Here is a 19,518-nt window from a genome sequence, read left to right as displayed (position 1 = left end):
TTTACCTATCCCGCATTCTGTTTCAGTATGCGGGATTCCATACTAAGCATACCCAATTTCTGTAAATTCGAACACACAATAGACAGCACAAGCAACGTACCAACAGCTAATTTGTACTCCAAATACTCCAATCAATCATGAAAAGTGTCGAGATACCCATATCTAGCATCTTAACTGTCAAAATTTCCAGCAAAAAGAAGATCGCAGACTGTTTCCTCCATTGACATTTCCCTACTACAGCTTTCAGATTCAAATCTCTTCTTTTCTTTCCTATAAGATTGCACTTTATCAAATAAGCCATTTCTTTCAAGACCATTCAATAGGACACAATAAGTACTTAATGCCAGATTTATCCCTTGCTTTCTCATGGTCTCGAATATTTCAAGCCCTTTATCAGCATTTCCAAAGGTGAAGTAGGTGTTTATTAAAGCAGTATATACAGCAATACTCTTCTGCTGATCAGGTAAGATGCTAAATAACTTTTCAGCAGAAGCAGGCTCTCTAGCGCAGCCAAGCCGATGAATCAGAAGAGCAGTTAGTTCTGACCCTAATGACAGGCCTGCCCCAACCATTGCTTCAACAATGTCCACAACCCTTGAAAAGGAATTTGTTCTAATAAGTTCTCCCACCATGGTGAGATATGTAATTCTTTCAATGGTTATTCCCAATTTCACACTGACTTCGAAGGCCAAAAAGGCACCATTTACTCTACCACAACTACAGTTTACCTCAACTACAGTTGAAACTATTCTAGGATCCAATTTGAGACGCTTATTCATCAAGCTATCTAGTAGGTAATCAACAGCAAGAAGACTTTTTTTATTCAACAAGTACAAAATCATCCTATCATCCAAAGTAAAGCAACTACTTTCAGCAATTCCATCTGATTCGTCAATCAGATCTTGGTTGAAATTTTGTAAGGACAGATGACGGTTAACATCCCTAAGTAGCCGATCACTCACCCCAGCCATCTTCAACGTGTGGAAAGCCTCTTGATAGACAGAATAACGCAGAACAAGAAAATTCTCCTTCATGTAGTGAAGAATTTTCATCATTGCTTGTGTTTCCCCAGCTTTGCAGCATTTTCCCACTAAGATGTTGCATGTAGCTTTATCTGGTTGGACCCCTGCATCTTGCATTTTACTGAAAATCTCGAGAGCTCCATCAAATTTTCCTGAAAACCAATTATGGTACATCTACAGATGAGATTCTTAATAGCTAAGGAATCATAATATAGTTGTCAAGAATTCGAAGTGACAATGTTCTAACAATTCAAGATCATAATCACTTAATTTTTTAGATAGCAAAGAGAACTTAGAATGCCAAATTATTACCTTTTTGTCATTCAATTTTTGGCAAAGTTTTCTACAAGTCAAAAATATTGAAGCTTCCATTTTAAGTATTGACATTATATGGTCTTTAAAATTGCATTCACGCATAGCATAATACAAGGCAACAGTTTTCCAGACAATTCATACAAATAAAATGGTGTGATATGAAGGAAGTGTTATCTATAGACAATTTAATGGTAGGAAGCGAAACAGACACATCTACCACATAAAGGAAGAATTTTCTTTTCATTTTTTTTTCCTTTTTTCTGGGTTGGAATTATAATCAGCTTCCTTTAGGCAAGAGTAAAAGTAAAAAACAAACCGCAAAGAAAGTTGTCACCATCAGTTAAAATCATCAAACACTTTGATTAGAAAAATGGGTCGACCAACATCCCCGTCAAACAATGTCAATATGTTATATCCTACTAGTTTGAAGTGACACAACTCTTTTACCAAGGAAGAATTATTAGGGGTTTGTGTTAATTCCTAGGCACAGATAAAAGTCTTTTATAAGCTACAATATATTTTAGAAAGTCAAAAATGCTTGACAAGAAAATCTTAGCACTCCTTTATATGAAACACAGTCAGCAGAGGGCTCACTTACTTTCACACTTGAACAATTAAAAAAAAAAAGCAAATCAGAAGTCTGCAGAACATATTTTGTTGGCTTGGCCTTGGTTTGACTTTCTCAACTCATGGTGCTTTGGATGATGCAATTAGGTTCTTGTCCATAATAAGACCGTCCTGAACTAATTTCTATACATACCTTCAAGTGTACAAATGTTTCTTAGATTTTTATCTTATCTCCAAGTCTACAACGTAGTGACAAGGTTCTTAGCCTCTTCAGTTGCAACTAATATTAATGGACAACATACATTCTGATACCAATGTCTCTCTTAGTCATCTGTCACTCTTAAACAAGGATAACCTAAGCACCACTCTCCTAACAAAAGAAAGCTATATCACTGATTGCATATGGCCACTACTCAAGCAGCAGATGTCTTGCAAAACACTACCTAACGTCTCTGTTCACATCACGGGTCAAAACTGGGCTCAGTTCCCCACACTTTATAGCTCAAGGAGTATATGAGAGTAGCTTTAGAATATGTTGTATGGATCCTTCATAAGTTCATAAACCTTAAAGTACCGCATTTGAACTGATGTAGCCATAGACAAGTCCATGTACTTATGCTTTACAGACTTCAGAAGATAGAACACCAACTATTCACAACTAAGGGAAATTTTGGATAAGCTTAATTATGCAAAAGTTTGATGAACACTTATTTAAAAAAATGGTGTCTTCCCAAGAAGTGGTCCACATAACTTTATTAATTGTTATAAGCATTCTGCATGTAAGAAGGAAAAATTTTGAGCTAGTTCTTTCTTAAGTACACTACTTGAGCTACTTCAAAGTTCCCAACTATAATAAAAAGGAACAAGCCAATCACTCTTACCAGAACTAGCAAGATGCTCCATAAGGACAGTGTATGTGTGGCAGTTGGGAGAACAGCCAGATTGAAGCATCTCCTTGTATATCTTGGCTCCTTCCTTAACTCGATTATGATCAAACAAACCTTTCATGTATGCAGTGTAGCAAACAACATTAGGAACACATCCTTTATCTTTCATATCCTGCCACAATTTAATCGACTCATTAATGTCCCCATGGTCGGAAAGCCAGTGAAGAAGGGATGTATACGTCACTGCATCTATCTTGATTCCTTTGTCTTGCATCTGCTGAAAGATATAGTTCATGGATGAAATCCTCCCAGCTTCCCCAAATATATCCAACATAGTCGTGTAGGTAAACTGGTCATGCTTAAAGCCTTTCAATTTAGAGGCCCAACTGAAAAACAACCAGGCTTTCTCCATAGGAGGATGGGTCTTGAGAACTTGATTGACTGTGTAGGAATCCCATTTTATGGGAAGTTCCATCAACTGCTCTTGAGCAGAATCCCAAGTTGAAAATCTCAGTATATGTGATATTCTTGTAACTGTATCCCTCATGAAAACTTTAGGGAGATCTGTGTCTTGCTTCAGAACAGATTTGGTAGACTTGCTCGGCAGTTGATTAACTCGTCGTACAGGTCTCCTCTGTTTGAATTGAGTAAAGGAATGTACATGGTTAATTATAGTTCTGCTAAACCAAGAACAGCTCTTGAGAGGAAAACCCCGAAAAGACTGAAGCTTTTTGGAGAATCGATGAGCACCACGAGTAGCAAACATAGTTCTGGTCAAGTTGGTGACTCCAGACTACAAGTTCAACTAAAGCATTCTAACCTGCAAATTGAGGACTGCTTTGATTCATAGGATTCCATCTGCCAAATTACACAGAATGAAACAAATTACTTAAACATAAGAAAAGGTAATTAAAACGGATGCAGTACTAATTTTATAAAAAATTAAGATAAAATAGTAGCTCTCTCAAAGCTAAATGTTTTCTAATACTGAAATACAAATATATCTAACTACAATAAAATACTCCTAACAAACACTGGACCTAATGTAAATGTAAAATAACAACTGTATTATATTTTTAACTATATGAATCTGTTGTTTTCATTCTGTTATGTTTTTAACAAATTCGAAAATTGATTACTTTTAACACCTTAATCAGATTCGAGAGAGGGATAGAGGCTGGGGTTTTTCCAAGATTTTGGAGCAACATAGAGAAAGTAAAGAAAAACCCATAACAACAACATATCAAAATCCCATTTGATTCATATTGAACAGGAAAAACTAATAAATTATGAGAAATACAATTATTGGTAAAGAGTAATTAGTGTCAACATTCAAAAATATAAACTTTTTTTCCCTTAATTTAATCAGACAAAATTATCAAAAAACTTGATAAATTCAGCAAAGTCATTCACTTTACCTCTTCGGAGAGAGCTAAAAAAGACGGAACTCTTTGATTTTGCTTTGTTCTCCTTTAGCTACAGCTGATAAAAGGGCTATCGGCCAAAACTTTTTTTTTTTTTTTTTGGTTATGGATGTTGGTGAGCAGGGTGGTAATTGAGTCTGTTTTGTTAAATTTGGGCACGTCAAAATGGGTTAAAATTCAATTCAAATTTGTTTGGGCTAAAATGGGTTGGGTCAAAATGGTTACGTAATGGGTCATAATCTAATCCGTCAAATTTTACTAAGTTGTAATAGCTTTATATGTTATTTTATTAGTTTTTAATACCTAATAAGATTATTTTTTTCTTTATTATAATTATACATAACATATAAAATCAAAAAAAAAGTTTTTCTAAAAATATTTTGATAAGATTTCTCAAAAATCAATTTGGGTTACATATCAACTCAATTTTTAATAGGCTGAAATGGATTGAATTGAGATGGGTTAAGCTAACAAATGGGTGGGTCAATTATTTTTCTCTCAAATTCGTGGTACTTATTTTTTTATTGCGAATACTCATTTATTTGTAGGTTAGAATGTCCTTAATAACGATTTACGACCTAAAACAAAATTGCCGTTATCTTTTAAGCTGAAAACTGAACTAAAAAATCAATTTGAAGTGGAATTCAACTGAAAATAATATGCAACATGCCCACATTGTATATAAGATAAAAAAAAAAAATCGCATTAAAAAGCAATTAAATATCAATAGTTTTGAGACAATGACTAACTTATTATTTATAGTTACTGAAATCAGTAGCTATAAAGTGTCCGATGAGATAAATGCTCGAATTCTTATGATATACTCCCTCTGTTCATATTTACTTGTCCTCTTCAAACTTTGCACGAAAAAAAACAACAATTTTAACTTGACATAAACTGTGAATTTCTCTTTTATCAATTGAAGTCTTGAAAGCAAGCTTCAAAATATTACGTAGGGAACTCAACCCTTGGTTCTCAAATTCTGCAGTTGCAGTTAAGTTGCCCCAAAATAGAGTTCTGCAATATACTTTACCACAAAAGAGAACTAACAAAGAGGATAAAACTTGATACAAAATAAGAAGAAAAAAATAATCTTGAAGCTTATGTTTCAACATTTATATAAATTACAAGTCACGTTGCTGATGATCACTATCTTCTAAGTTTCCAATAACATCCTCACTCTCTTCTTTCAGATCGGTTTCTTCGTCGTCTAAGTCGTCTGTGAAAGAAACTTTTTCACTGCCTGTTTTGCTATCATCAGTTGCATTATCATTTGAGTCGGTGACATTGACCACGGTATCCATCATCCCTGACAGAGCCTGTCTAGGAGACCACTCGAGCACATCATCGATAATGTTGGAAACTCGTTTCTGATACCTGCAACAGTTGATAATAAAGGAATTCTTTTTCAGCGCGATAGAAAGAGACAATTGTATTCGCAGAATGAGAGAAGATGACATTGAATTGCTGGCTCTTGGGATTTTAGATTTATTGATTCTCAAAATATGACACAAAATTGCAGATTATTTGCTACTGAAGTTCGTCTTTTTGAAGATACGACATCTAGCTTCATAGGGATTTGGTTTAAATGAAAACTCAAAATATACGGATTGGTTTTTTGTTATATTTCTTCAAGTGAACTCTCAAGCTTAAAAGATTAAAGTACAAGTAAGCAAACCTGGCCCTTGCAGCCTCGTCAGGAGCATGATGCCTCAGGAGTATAATAACAACCACAGCTACTATTGCGTAGAAAAGCCTTGCTGTCCACTTAGGTCGCTCGGTTTCATCCTTCTGAGGCCAAACCTGGAACAAATCTTGCAGTGTTGCTTCCTCGGCCAGAATGTTGGGGAAAAACCATACACGCTTCCCAAAAAGTACCCAAATAGCACCAAAGATCAAAGCTCTTACTGCAAGCACAAAATTGTTCTTTGTAATGCTGATTTTTGCCCAATAGAAGACTCAAAAATATACATGACAAGTTTGACAAGCATAATTTGAACAGCCCAGAGTCACCATTTTACAACAGGCAAATTTTCGCATAAATAAAGGAAATATTAGGCACCACTAAAAGCAGAAATACTTTAATAAAATCTGTAGATGAGTGCCACTTAGGGATTTGGATGATTCAAGTGAAGGACAACAGAATATGATTAGCACTTCCCAACCAGAGCTGTCATAGACACAAAGCTAAAAGAAGCTGTCATAGAGTTCCAATGATAGTAAACAGTATTGTGAACTAACGAAAGTGTGCAGGCGTTCAAAAATCCTAGTTATTGAAATTATGACATCCACCTGTCCAGCTTAAATGCTTCTTATAGATCAAGAGAAAAACATGGAGGTCTCATACACCACTGCAACTCACTGAGAAGGGTGTGAAATTCTTCTGACCTGCCTCTTAGAGGTTAACATTGTTAAATAAAGTGCATATTAATAAATGGAAACAAGAAGGGAAAGGGGAGAACATAGAGGACAAAGTTGGTTGTGGCCCTAGAAGACATTTTCTTGTCGGTTTTAAAATCGATAACGGAACCATTAAGGACCGCTGATTAAAGGATAACAAATATCTTATTGGTTTAGTATGCTAACAAACCGATAACTGATAAACCGAACCGATAACATATAAAACCGAACGAGTGATAAGCAACCTTGTCCTGACTTCATAGAACTATGTTGAATATAATTACTTCAAGCCTAAAAGAAAAATGCACAAGAAAAGAAAAGGTTTGGAATGTTTTCCAAATTAGAAACATGTGGGGAACAATAACTTGCAGTTCATGTTCTTCACTATATATATATGAATTGTACATAGAACCTAAAGCCTCTAATCTCACGCAAGCCCAAACATCATTGCTTTAGTAGTCAGCAATGATATATAAAATTAGCTAATATGCGTTCAAAATCGTGATGCTGACATGACAAGTGTGAAACCAACAGCGTATTTGATGATTGAAGAAACTTATCAACTTGCTAAATTATAAGACCAATCCCTCATATGCCACAATATTTTAGCCAAGAGCTGTAATGCTTTCAAGTTTTAGAGTAGCCACATCACAGTGCATGATACAACTCTATACAAAAATAAATAAATTGAATAACAAGTGTGAGAAAAAAAAGGGTAACAAGCAACGGATACTTACTGAATAGCAGACTAAGTATGAGAAGGAGGAGACCAGCACACGTGTATAGTATAAGCAATTTGGCCCAATGGGGATAAACAGGAAACAAGCAAATTGCTAGTGTTAACACCGGCCAGAAAAATGAGAGAAGTGTTTGCCACAGGGGTCTTCTTTTCACAAATGCCCATGCAAAAAAGGCATCATTTTCAGAAAATACTTGATCCTGCAGATATCCATTGAAGAAACTTAACATCAAAAGTTGTAAGCAAACTATGGAAAAAGATTAATTTCAAGTTACCCAAAAAAAAGTCAAAATGTGGAAATTTGTTGTAGATGTAAAAAAAAACTCTTAAAGATTCAGCTTGCATTTGGTGAACAATTTGAGTGGAAGGAACTCCAAATGTTTTTGAATTGTATATTTTTGTTCATTTTTGGTGTAAAGAAGCTTTAGTACAAGATGTAAAGTCCTTAGTTGATCTCATTGGATCCCTGTAACTGACAAAGACTTGGTTTTGTTTTGTTTTATTCATTTGGAAGTCTAGTGACTATGGTTTGTTTCTCATAGCACTATCTTTGTGCTAAGAACTTCTCTTTTTATATTAATGAAATTTGTTACTATCTCAGGAAGTGTACCAGTTGGACCCGTCAGTCACATTGAAACTAAGCTTCCATTGATAGGGATCCAAACAAATACTGTTAGAGAAATGCATATAAATATTTCAAAACCATACCATTCATCCATATCTTTTTGTGATTCTTCTAGGACAAGAGTTAGCTCAGTAACCCTACCATTCATCCATTCTCTAAGTCCATATGCAAAGTTCAAGTTAGGATCAAAGCATAATAAATCCATGGCAAGACCAAACTATGTAATAAGGTCTCAGGTGGTGTAAATAACAGATACACTCACCCACATAGCATGTACAATTTTTAGGAAGTTCTCACTGTATTTTGAAATGTATAGAGGATCCACATCTATGTCATACTCACTGGTCATGGATATGATAGGACCATAAATACATGTGTGAGCAGAACCACAGACTAGTAAAGATAAAATTAAACATAAAGTCAGGAACTTTTTAACATCCCCAATAGTTGACTGAATCAAGAAAGATACTCACATGGTATATCTCTAAATGTGCTGGCCAAGAAGATAGTTTTTTCTTCCCAGGTCGAACAATTTTCACCACACGATCACAGCGGACTAAAAGATTCTTCTGAAGCAGCGTGTTGGCAATATCTTCAGGCTCCAAACCTTTATCTGACTGTAGTATGTCTTTAAGTTCTGAATGATTTCTCACAAAAGCGACAAAATCTTTTCCCCTGAAATACTCTACCCGTGTTTCCTGCAGGACAGCCCAACGAGACACTAAGCCTTTATGATCTCTTGCTTTCTCGGCAAACAGCTGGAAGACATCCTTCGCACCTTGTTTCTGAAAATAAAAGTAAACAAAAAATGGATAAAACAATTTACAAAAGACATCGTCACCAAAAAATTACCAAAACCACACAATCACAAACTGGAAAGTTAGGGGGCAATAACATCTTAATGAATTCAACAAACAAGTACCAGCTAAAGGGTAACATGCAACAAGCAGTTACCTCAGATGCAAACTCTTCATCTTTCCTATATAAAATCGTCTTGATTTTCTATGTGTCAGCCCCTAAGAATATCTAAGCAGCAACTGATATGGGAAAGAAAAACTGTTCACCTGATTCAATACAGCTTTACAGCCTCAGAATATTTACTTTTTTTCTCATCAGCCTAGTTTAGCAAATCTCCATTCAGAGTAGCCAAAGATAATTAAGTTCTTTTTTAATCAAGTAAATGTATTCTGATTCATAAACATTGGCAAACTGGCCCTTCTACCGCTCTTTCAACTGAAATCAAATCTTTCACAGCATAGTTGAGGTTTTTTCCAGTGATACAAGAGGGAAGGGAAATGTTCAACAGGGAGAAAAAAAGAGGGGGAGGAGATGTTCAAAAGATGCATATTCTCTTTCTCAAAAAGGAGAAGACCATTCCCCTAGCTTTGTACAATAGAAGACAGCCCCAAAATATCCTAACATATTCCTGTAGGATTTCTATGAGATCCCTCAGAAGCCCTTCTGCTTCTTCCTTCAAAACTCTATCTTTTTTTCCTATGTTGCTCGGATCCTTCAAAAGTAATGCATTTCTGGAGAATCCAACATGAGTACAGCTGCATTTTTTCGAGGATCCGAACAACATAGAGTTTTACTTTTCCTTTTCTTGTTCAGCTTTCTTTTTTATGGTTTCAACATGCTTTAGAGTCTCTCCCATTAATTGAATTGTTCCGCAATTCAATCACAAAATGGAGAATAAAACTATTCATTTACTCAGTCCCTTAAAACTAGAGTATGCCAGATGATTATTAGAAACGCATATCATGTATGTGAACTAGAAATCTTACATTTTAGATATTTGTGAATATGTTGATTCAACAGATACTATTGAGAGTTTGCTCAAACCCAGCTTTAAAAAGTTATAAAAATACAACCTCTTCATATTTAAACCTATAATATTAGGTAACAAAACCTAAATTACGAACAATTTATAAACATTTAATGTCCAAAAAAGGACGGCATGTATTTGGGACAAAACAAGCAAAGTAGATGTACAAAGATAGTTGCTAGCACTAACTTAACTAGACATCTATTCGGAAATAAGCAAATAATGGATGAGTGATCATTATTAAGCACCTCCACTTATAGCCTAAAAATGATTTAAAGGTCTAACAGTTCAACACAATCTCTACTTCTGTGGTACCTTTCACTAGAGTTGTCAAAACGGGTCAACCCATCCCAAGCCTCGCGGGGCAAGAAATTTGACATGCTAGGGTGGGCTGGCCCTTTATTCGAAAGAGCCTTAAAATGACCAGCCCTAGAAGGGGCAGGATAGCCCTTCATTTTTTCTAAATATTTTTTATAGTAAAAAAAGATATCAATCTAAATTCAAACGTATAACTATGTCAATTTGTTAACATTTTTAACATATGATTAGATGAAAGTACATAATTCTGCGACAATTTATAGCATATTTAACACCAAACATCATGAAGCGCATTTGAATCAGTTTGTGATGAGTTATCTTAATTAACATCTTTATCTTGTCTACATAATATGCAAATTTGATTAGTAAAACATCATCAAATAACTTCATTTCAAAATTTAATAAAACTTAAATTCACTTTAAATATATTACCCATTTCAATTTTGGTATAGTCGTGCAATCAATTTTGAGTAGCAACAAGTGTTTGAATATTTTTACGATAGATGCATCTTTTATACTTGGTGATTACTAATTTTAATATGAGGGGTTTAATACTAAATGAGTAAAGTATTGTGTAAGATATTAAGATTTATTCGGTAATCAATATTCCTAGTCTTTACTTCTTTTTCACAATTTTTAATTCAAATTAAATAGCCTTTTCACTCACAGGGCGGCTGATTGGGGATGGGCTTATAAACCTTAGTTTTAAATGTGTTTAATAAATCTTAACCCAACCTGACCAGAATAGCAGGATGGGTCAGTTTTAAATGTGATTCATAAATCTTAACCCAGCCTGACCAGAATAGCGGGATGGGTTGGGCTGGCCTCAAGGGCCAGTCCATTTTGACGACTCTACCTTTCAAGCTTTCTCCAAAGAAAATTCTAAAATACAAATACATAGAGGAGCAAATATTTAAGTGCAAACAGAAAAGATACTAGTTCCATTGAGAGAAACAGTTTTGGAAAATAGGTTAGGAATGAAACTCAGACAAAATCACTTCATAATGTAGAACCTTACATTTTCCTAAATTCAATTTTTGGTGATTAATGGATGAGAATCTGGCGCCAAGTTATCTAGTAATGACTAGATGATTTGCACTTCTTTTTATTCCACGTCTTTCAATGTACATCTGTGAGACCCCATCTGCTCCAGTTTAGTGGACAGATTTTCTCAAATGTGCTAGTGCGCTGTAGCAGCTGTCCAAGGATTTCATTAGGTGGAGCACAAACTGAATTGGACACTACCGTGTTTTTTAAAAAAAATGTTCGCACGTGAGCAGACTTTTTGTTGTGTAATAGGAAGACCCCATAGGTGAATATTTAAGCAAAATGAAAAATCTGAACTAATCAAGACCAAAAAAGGTAAGAAGAAGAACAATAAGGTAAACTACAGTTCTCGCCTTAATTACTTCATTTCAAGAACTGTTACTTCATATTGAGGATTATTTCAAAAATACCAAATAGATAAACAACAAAAACAACTACATACCCCATATAGTCCCATAAGTTGGGTATAAGAAGGGTACTATGTACACAGAGCTTACCCCTACCTAACTTGCGAGGTAGAAATGTTGTTCCCAATAAACCCTAGGCTAAAAATTATCAAATAGATCTCCTCCAGAAATCAAGCATTACCTAAAACTGGAGTCTCTTTTCATCTTATAGCACAAATTCAGCAAATTCAGAAACCATCATTAAATAGCTAGCACAATTTAGCAATGGTGATTAACAAATCACCTATATATAACAATAACAAAAATCATTACCACATTTATCAAACATCCCCTCACATTTCCATAAACCACAACCACCTAATAAAAAAAAAATCATCATTCTCAAAAAATAGGGCACAACATTTCACCCAAAAAAAAAACTACACTAAATCTCAACAATAAAAACCAAGGCATACAAGAACACACACAGATCCTTTCAGAAAACACGAGAAATTTCAAATTGAATCAAAATAAGAAAAAATTGAACACAATTTTTAATGAATGTATGATGTTTTGCGGTGGAAGTTACCGTAGAAGTAGTACTATTCGAACCGTTGGATGCAACACCGGGAGATCGTCTCACCTTCTTCTTCTCCGCTCCGCCGGGCTTCTTCATCGCCGTGTTTTCTCTCTCACACAGACACACAGTAGATATATAAAAAGGCTTATACCGGAACGAAGCTGGTTTGTTGCAATTGGGCCTAAAATTTGTTATACCGGGAAACTTTTGGGGTAAAATTTACAAATAGTAACTTCTCACCTTTATAGTAAAAAATGGCGTAAAACGTCACGTAAAATATGTGTGTCTATTGATGTAATTTTATATAAATTTCAATGTCTATTTATATACATTCAAATCAAAGTTGAAAGACGTAGATACCTATTGAAGTCAAATTAAAGAGCAATTTTATGTATTAGTTTAGATTACAATTTGAAACACCCTTAAATTTGGTATGAACTATTAGTTTTGTTCCTAAATTAGTGACAAACTTAAGAAAACTCATTTACTTGACTAATTGGATTTAAATACACTTTCGATTTCGCAACATTAGTGAAATATATCCCTAAATTCTTGTTTGTTTAGAACAGTTTTCAACACCTCTCTCGGCTTTTTATTAAGAGTTTCATGCGCATACAAGAATTTGAGACCAGTTGTTATGTCATGTTACAGATCGGGGTGTATTTAAATTTAGTTAATTAAGTAGATATGTATTTTTATGGCAGTTAATAGTTTAGAGATGAAACTAATAATTTATCGTTTAAATTTGTTGCATTGTTTGCTGAAATTTGTTATATCTATTTACTTTTTTAACTTTATGTTTAGTTAAAATTTAGATAAATAAATTGACGTTTTATATTTATACATTTTATATTTATTATCTGACGTAATAAATATAAAATGAGATCAAATTAAAAAACGCCAAAAATGAAAGAAGAAAGAGAGGCTACTTGTCAAAAGGCAAGGGGTTTTAGGTGGGTTTTTGGGAAATTATAGTACTGACTAGTAATCCCTGAATCGCAGACTCATTGCGCCTTCAGATTTCTCCGGCGACCCCAAATGGTGGGCTTCCACAATCTCCGACTTGCCCACCGGCTTACCGGCTGCTCTCTTTCCTCTCTTCTTCTCCATGGTTCAGCTTCTGTAAGTTTTCTGCAAGACTATTTTTCATTAATTTTAAGATTTCTGTTAAGGTATTTTTATACCCAAAAAATTGATTAGTTTAGTACTGAAGAATTTTTGCTGCAATTACAGACATGCGAGTTATCGCTGAAAGTGGGTTGTAGGAGTTATTGCACGGGGACCTCGAATCGAGTTAGGAATTTGTTTCCTTTGAATTATATCAGTGGTACGTTTTATTAGACTTATATGTATCTGTGTTTCCTTGTTAATTTCAGTAAATCTGTGAATTTTTTTTTGTTGTTGATGGGTAAAGGGTATTCTATTAGAGAGCAGCAGAATTGCTATCAATTTTATTTTTTTTGGGTAATGAAGAGTTTAGTAACCAAAAGTGAAGTTTTGTACAAAGCTCAAAAAATGGAGAGAAATTGGCATATGGATAAAGTACCAGGGTCCAGAATCAGGTATAGAACCAAAAGGAAAAAACTGCTAAACTGTCCCTCAAAAGTGCAAAACACCGCATCCAAGGTGTGGCCTAGTGGTCAATGAAATGAATTGAGAATCCTGAGTCTCAGGTTCAAATAAACTGGGTGATTCTTTCCCAATTGCTCTAGCGTTGGTGAACAGAGTTATTTGGTATGTATCTCTTGAAAATTGAAATTAGTCAAGGTGCACACAAGCTGACCTGGACACCACGGTTATAAAACGTGAAGTGCAAAACACTGAGGATAGAAATCCAAATGCTTCATTATTCCTGCAAGTTTTGGTTGCATACCACCCCTCACCGTAACATTCTGAATGATATGCCTTAGAAGAACCTCAGGAGACTTTTGTTTTGTGTTTGCCTTGGAACACCCTATTGTTTCTCTCTTACCAAATGAAATACACAGTGCCTGCTACCACCATCCATGCAACCTCACTTACCCAATCCATTGCATTCCTGTGACAGCCTGCCAAGATTAGAGCTTTTCCCAAACTGCAGCAGAAAAGGTGCACATGAAAAACAAATGGTCCACTGAGGCACTGACTCGTCTTCTGTTCCACATAGAGGGCGGTAACTTGATCAGTGATACCCAATTGCTTAAGCAGAAAAGGTGCAACTGCTGGCAAGTATTTACGGATGAATGCCTCAGTACAAGTTGTGCAATGAACTCAAAATTTGTGGATTTTTCTTCTTGGGATTTGGTTGTATTCCTATGAATTTTATGAATGAAGGACAAAAGGATAGGAGGGAATGGATAAGATTTTTTATTCTTAGATGGATTTTAAAGGGAGAAAGAAATCATAAGGATAGAGAGAAATATGGTGATGTATAAAACCTACTTTTGTCCATCGTACAGAATATGTTAAATCTTACAAATTGTAAATTTTGACCAACACATACATTGTGCAATCACATCAAAGCAAAATCAAATATCAAGAGACCGTTCCGAATCAAGTAGGGTTGAAGCCCAACAATCAAGATGATTTAGTATGTGGATGTACATCCATACTTAAAAATAGACAAGGTCCACAATTAAGATGAAACCAATGGTCAAGGTCCATAGTTAAGATGAAATGCAAATCCAAAGTTGAGTTAAATAATATCTAGAGGCATACTAATACAAGTTACAAAATTGTAGGATAGAATCAAATAATGTGGTAGATTCTCTACTTCTTAGTATACTGCTTGTATACAGAGGATTTTTTCATTATTAAAAGAATTATTCACCTTAGCCAAAAAGAAAAAGGAAAGAAAAAGAAACTGAGATCTATACCATTCTTCCCCTTTCAGATCATATTGGTCAAAAGAAAGAGGAAAATTTTCCAAAACAGTGAGAATAATGCAAAGAGTATAAAACGTTTTTTTAAAAGAAATTATTCTTTGGATGCATGGAACAACCCTTTTGCACAGGCAATTGCATAACCTGATGGATGAATCTGGTTCACCAAACACACAATTTCTACATAGTTTTTTTTTTATGACAAGGGAAATCCGCAGCCGCTACCCTTTGGGTGCGCACAGGGTAAAACACCGCTCCTATGCAATAGCTCGCAAACCACATAGGGGAGGTAACCCGCACTAGGCAAGCCCTGTGCGACGAGCTCGACCCAGAAGGCAAACCCCTTGCTTTCGCTGGCAAGGGGTTTCGAACTTGAGACCTCCAACATGGAAGTCTCAAGCCCAAACCACTGGGCCACCCCGAAGGGTTTCTACATAGCTTTTGTTTTCATTTTTTATTTCAAGATTCAATTTCACACAGTTTTTACTTTTATTTCTAGACATCCTGTCTGTACTCTGTTGTGTTGACTTATCAAAGCATTAGTTTTACAATTAATCAGTGTACTGCTATCTTAAAGTTGACGGGAGTTAGATTTTGTCTCCGAATGACCTTTTCTTTATTGATGAATTGCAGCCCCATTAGCTTGTATTCCGAGGACATCATACACACACTTGTTGCGATATTCATCTACACAGGGCCTGGTCAGTAGCTTTGCTAGATGAATCTAATAATTAGTATTGTTCTAGAATTCGTTGCTTTAATTACTTATGTTCTACGACTCTCTTTAGCACCCTATTTTGTTGGTTTGTGTTTCTTTCTCTGCTTTGAAATATGATTTTTTTCACCTCTTTTGATGTGCTGAACTTTGATTTGTGCTTCAGAGGCATGAACAATTTTGTACTGCTGCAGGAAATGAGGCAGAGCAAAAGTAAGTTCTCGCATGAATTTTTTACTCCATTCTCTTTTCTCTTCCTCTTCAATGTGTGTACTTATGGTTTCTGTAGGCAGAAGATGAGATTATGTTGCTGGTTACAATTGTCCTTTACAAAAATGACATAATTAAATTGGTGATCTACTTGTTAAAGGGGAAGGCTTGAATGGAATTTAGGTTTCAAAGGTCTGTTAGGTTCTTTTTGGAAAATGTCTAGTTTATAGTAGATTAGACTAGCTTTGATCCTTTCAACTACCTTTTTTTTTCTTCTGAATTGATCCAGATCTTATTAGAGTACACTCTTATATGATACCTTTTTTACACAAGTTCCGTTGAAAGTAAAACCATATAAATTTGCCAACCTAGCAGTAACTAGTTAGTGGTGCCATGAGCGTTTATATGGACTGGAAGAAGAGTTCATAGAATATTTATTAAGTAGGCCCTTCTCTAAATCAACTTCTATAGATTGAGATGCTCTAGGTATGTGTTCGGTAAAAATTTTAAATTCTAACTGGACCAGAATTGATCCTCAAAAAATCAGATTTGTTCTTTCCCACTCTAGGATCATGAAACCAATTCACATTCACTCCTACTTATCTAGATCTATTATTTCCCAAAAACTACCTAAAATTTTGGACATATATCTCATTTGCTTTTCTGTGTCCAATGCATGACGTCACTAGGGAAAGTTTTTGTTACAATCCAACATTTCCTCCTTAAACTTGTGTTTTCTGACATCTAATGCACTATATCTCATATAGATTGTGTATCAGAGATTTAATAGCCTTTTTACTGTATGAATTATGATGGTAAATTTTGAACTTTATGCTGTCTCCTTCATTGCATCCATCATCATCTTATCATGGTTAGCCTCACAATTTAGCTGATGGAATGTCATGAGATTATGCCACACTGATTTAGTTACCACAAACTTACTTTTCTATGGTCTCTTTTTGTGATTCGCAGAATTTCTGTAACTTTTGTTGACAAGGATGGAGAAGAGAACCATATCAAGGTCCCTGTTGGAATGTCTATGTTAGAAGCTGCACATGAAAATGACATTGAACTTGAAGGTCAGCTTTGTTGAGGTGTCTTGGTTCATATATCTTGAACGGATCTTATAATCCTCAACTACTTTAAGTTTGCTGATATTTTAATAATGATAAGGCGATTTAGTGAATCTTGGTACTAGTTTCAGTCAGTTGAGAGGCATTTGTTGGATGTGTTAGAATTTTCATCTAACATCATCTTGCAATCCTACCTATCGAAAAAGTTCTAAGAAAACAACGGAAAAGAAAGTAGTATTCCCTTACAGATTCGAGCATAATGTGTTGGAATTCCCAAAATTGTTTCAAAGTTAGTGGTATGGTTGGGCTCGAGGAGTTCCAGAAGGAGCATTGTGAGCTCACGATCTTCATACTAGAGATACTACTGAAGCGGTGATGGTGATGGTAAGAGAGGAAGTTTGTAACACATCTTTAAGGTTTCCTGGAGAGACGGTGGTTGAAGATATGCACATGGGACGATTTTATTAAGACTGTCTTAAATGAAAGTTTTTATGTTCACGATACTTCTTCCAGTTTCGACTTCAATATTAGATACTCCATAGCCACAGATGCATACATCTAGGCAAAATTACATGATTGACACTGCATGCCTACTTATTGTGGTTTAGGACACTGTCAGATAAATAAAAACATTGGTAGAACACTTCTAGATATTTTTGTGGTGTTAACATTTCTAAGCACGACAACAAATGCTTTGCTGTTAACTTAACTAAATTTGTATGGCCTTTGATGCAGGAGCATGTGAAGCTTCACTTGCCTGTTCCACATGTCATCTGATTGTTATGGTAAGTAATTGTGATCGGGATGATGTCATTGGCTTCTTTTTTCCGCCTGGCTGTGAGCTACCGAGCTACTCAATACCATCTTGGTTGTTCTGATCTAATAAATATGCTGTATTTCTCATCTATTTTTGTGGCGTTTCACAGGATATGGAGTATTACAACAAGCTAGAAGATCCAACAGATGAAGAAAATGATATGTTGGATCTTGCTTTTGCTCTCACCGACACGTATGTCTCTTGCTTTGTACTATTTAGCAGTTCCCATGATTTATGAAGCTTCTCATTTCTTTTACATTCATCGTCTTCAGGTCACGTCTAGGTTGTCAGGTAATTGCAAAACCTGAACTTGATGGCATTCGATTAGCTCTCCCTGTTGCCACAAGAAACTTTGCTGTTGATGGCTATAAACCAAAACCACATTAGAACTTTTTCATAGATAGAGCATTTTATGGTTCATGTCTAACAAACACATGAGTCAACAAATTTTGTGGGATGATTATACTTATAGGGGCAATTTTGATTACTTATTTACTTGTATCACTGGAAATATTCCAGGCGATTTTACTGGATTCGTCATGGTGTCTGCTTGTCCATCCTCACAATAATACCCACACTAGTTCTGCAGAAACCTCTGTATTCTTTTAAATCAAGTTCTATGTAATATTATTATACTAGTTTTTGCACTCATAAATGGCACAAATATAGTTAACCATCTTCGATGGATGACTATTTATGTCAATTTCTCTTTATCAATCAAATCGATGTCCAAACGCCTACTATACTTTTCAACATTCTATTACAACATTTTTTATGTTTTTTTAACATAAGCTAAACAAATTGATGACAATCATACATGTCATTGACTTTGATAACATATCCTCAACTTCTCTTCTCTCCAATCCCTATTGATCTTCTCAATGAAATCTTCAATTTTTTTTCTTAATTCATCCTCTTCTTTCTCATCACTTTTCTCAAAACTATTGACACTTGCTTTCTTTTTCATTTTTGCCAAATGCATTGTTCTCTCAATTGTGCCATTAGCACTCGCCTCTTCTACATTTTCGCACTTGAAACTCGTGTCCTGGTGATGAGATTGTTTACAATTAGCAGACTCGTAATACTGAACACAAGCAACATTGTTGTATGCTCCACTTCTGCTGTATTGGTTTACATCCTGAAGTACTTCTATGATCGATGTGTCCTTTAATATCGAATACGTTTGCATTTCTTGTGATGTAACACATGTGTCCATTTCACTAACTTCAAAATCAAGATGTTTTGGTTTTGAAGTGCCTAGTGATTCTCTTTTCTTGGATATTTGAGAATTCATAGTATTGTTGTTCTCTTTTGAACTTGTTTTGGAACTTTCAAGTAGGAGGATAGCTATGATCAAATTGCAAAAACAAAAGAGTATGTGAGAATTGGAAGAAGCTATAAGGATAAACTCAAATGTGGAACTCAACATGGTTTTTCACTACTTTAAAAAAAAAAAAAAATTTAGCGATGGACAAAGTTTAGTCGATAAACGACTAAAATAATCTATTTCTAGAACAATTTAGTGATGAATTAGCGACGTAGTTTTAATGTATAAATGATTTTGAAAGATTTACCAATGTTGAGAAATTGGGATGAAGTGAGGCAATTTAAAGGTTTGTTTTGTTTTTTTTTTGAAAAATTGTGTCTAAGAAGTTTTTAGACATAAGGTGTGGAGGGAAAGCTAAAAGTGAGTTGACTTGATAGTTG

At 35.0% G+C, this 19,518-nt stretch overlaps 3 protein-coding genes across 3 annotated transcripts; 1 reads left to right on the top strand and 2 right to left on the bottom strand.

Annotated features, from left to right (window-relative positions):
• Positions 1–149: 149 nt before the first annotated feature.
• LOC102595430 (pentatricopeptide repeat-containing protein At2g01390) lies at positions 150–4,304 on the bottom strand. The gene is made up of 3 exons (XM_015304918.1): positions 4,210–4,304; positions 2,786–3,649; positions 150–1,174 (listed from the first exon to the last, which is right to left on the bottom strand). Exons 2-3 carry the CDS (start codon positions 3,555–3,557, stop codon positions 171–173), a joined length of 1,776 nt encoding a protein of 591 aa, XP_015160404.1. The 5' UTR covers positions 3,558–3,649; positions 4,210–4,304; the 3' UTR covers positions 150–170.
• A 792-nt stretch (positions 4,305–5,096) lies between these two features.
• On the bottom strand, positions 5,097–12,326 carry LOC102595104 (uncharacterized). Its single transcript, XM_006366478.2, has 5 exons — positions 12,145–12,326; positions 8,453–8,764; positions 7,353–7,554; positions 5,894–6,122; positions 5,097–5,592 (listed from the first exon to the last, which is right to left on the bottom strand). The coding sequence occupies exons 1-5, from the start codon at positions 12,229–12,231 to the stop codon at positions 5,340–5,342; spliced, it is 1,083 nt and encodes a 360-aa protein (XP_006366540.1). The 5' UTR covers positions 12,232–12,326; the 3' UTR covers positions 5,097–5,339.
• Positions 12,327–13,051: 725 nt separating this feature from the next.
• LOC102598716 (adrenodoxin-like protein 2, mitochondrial) lies at positions 13,052–18,514 on the top strand. The gene is made up of 8 exons (XM_006366486.2): positions 13,052–13,257; positions 13,369–13,462; positions 15,630–15,697; positions 15,878–15,924; positions 16,894–17,000; positions 17,730–17,779; positions 17,921–18,003; positions 18,084–18,514. The coding sequence occupies exons 1-8, from the start codon at positions 13,174–13,176 to the stop codon at positions 18,196–18,198; spliced, it is 648 nt and encodes a 215-aa protein (XP_006366548.1). The 5' UTR covers positions 13,052–13,173; the 3' UTR covers positions 18,199–18,514.
• Positions 18,515–19,518: the final 1,004 nt, after the last annotated feature.

This window comes from Solanum tuberosum, unplaced genomic scaffold (genome assembly GCF_000226075.1).
Source record: "Solanum tuberosum cultivar DM 1-3 516 R44 unplaced genomic scaffold, SolTub_3.0 scf00640, whole genome shotgun sequence".
In the NCBI taxonomy this organism is placed as follows: Eukaryota; Viridiplantae; Streptophyta; class Magnoliopsida; order Solanales; family Solanaceae; genus Solanum; species Solanum tuberosum.
This window is presented reverse-complemented; position numbering and strand designations above follow the sequence as displayed.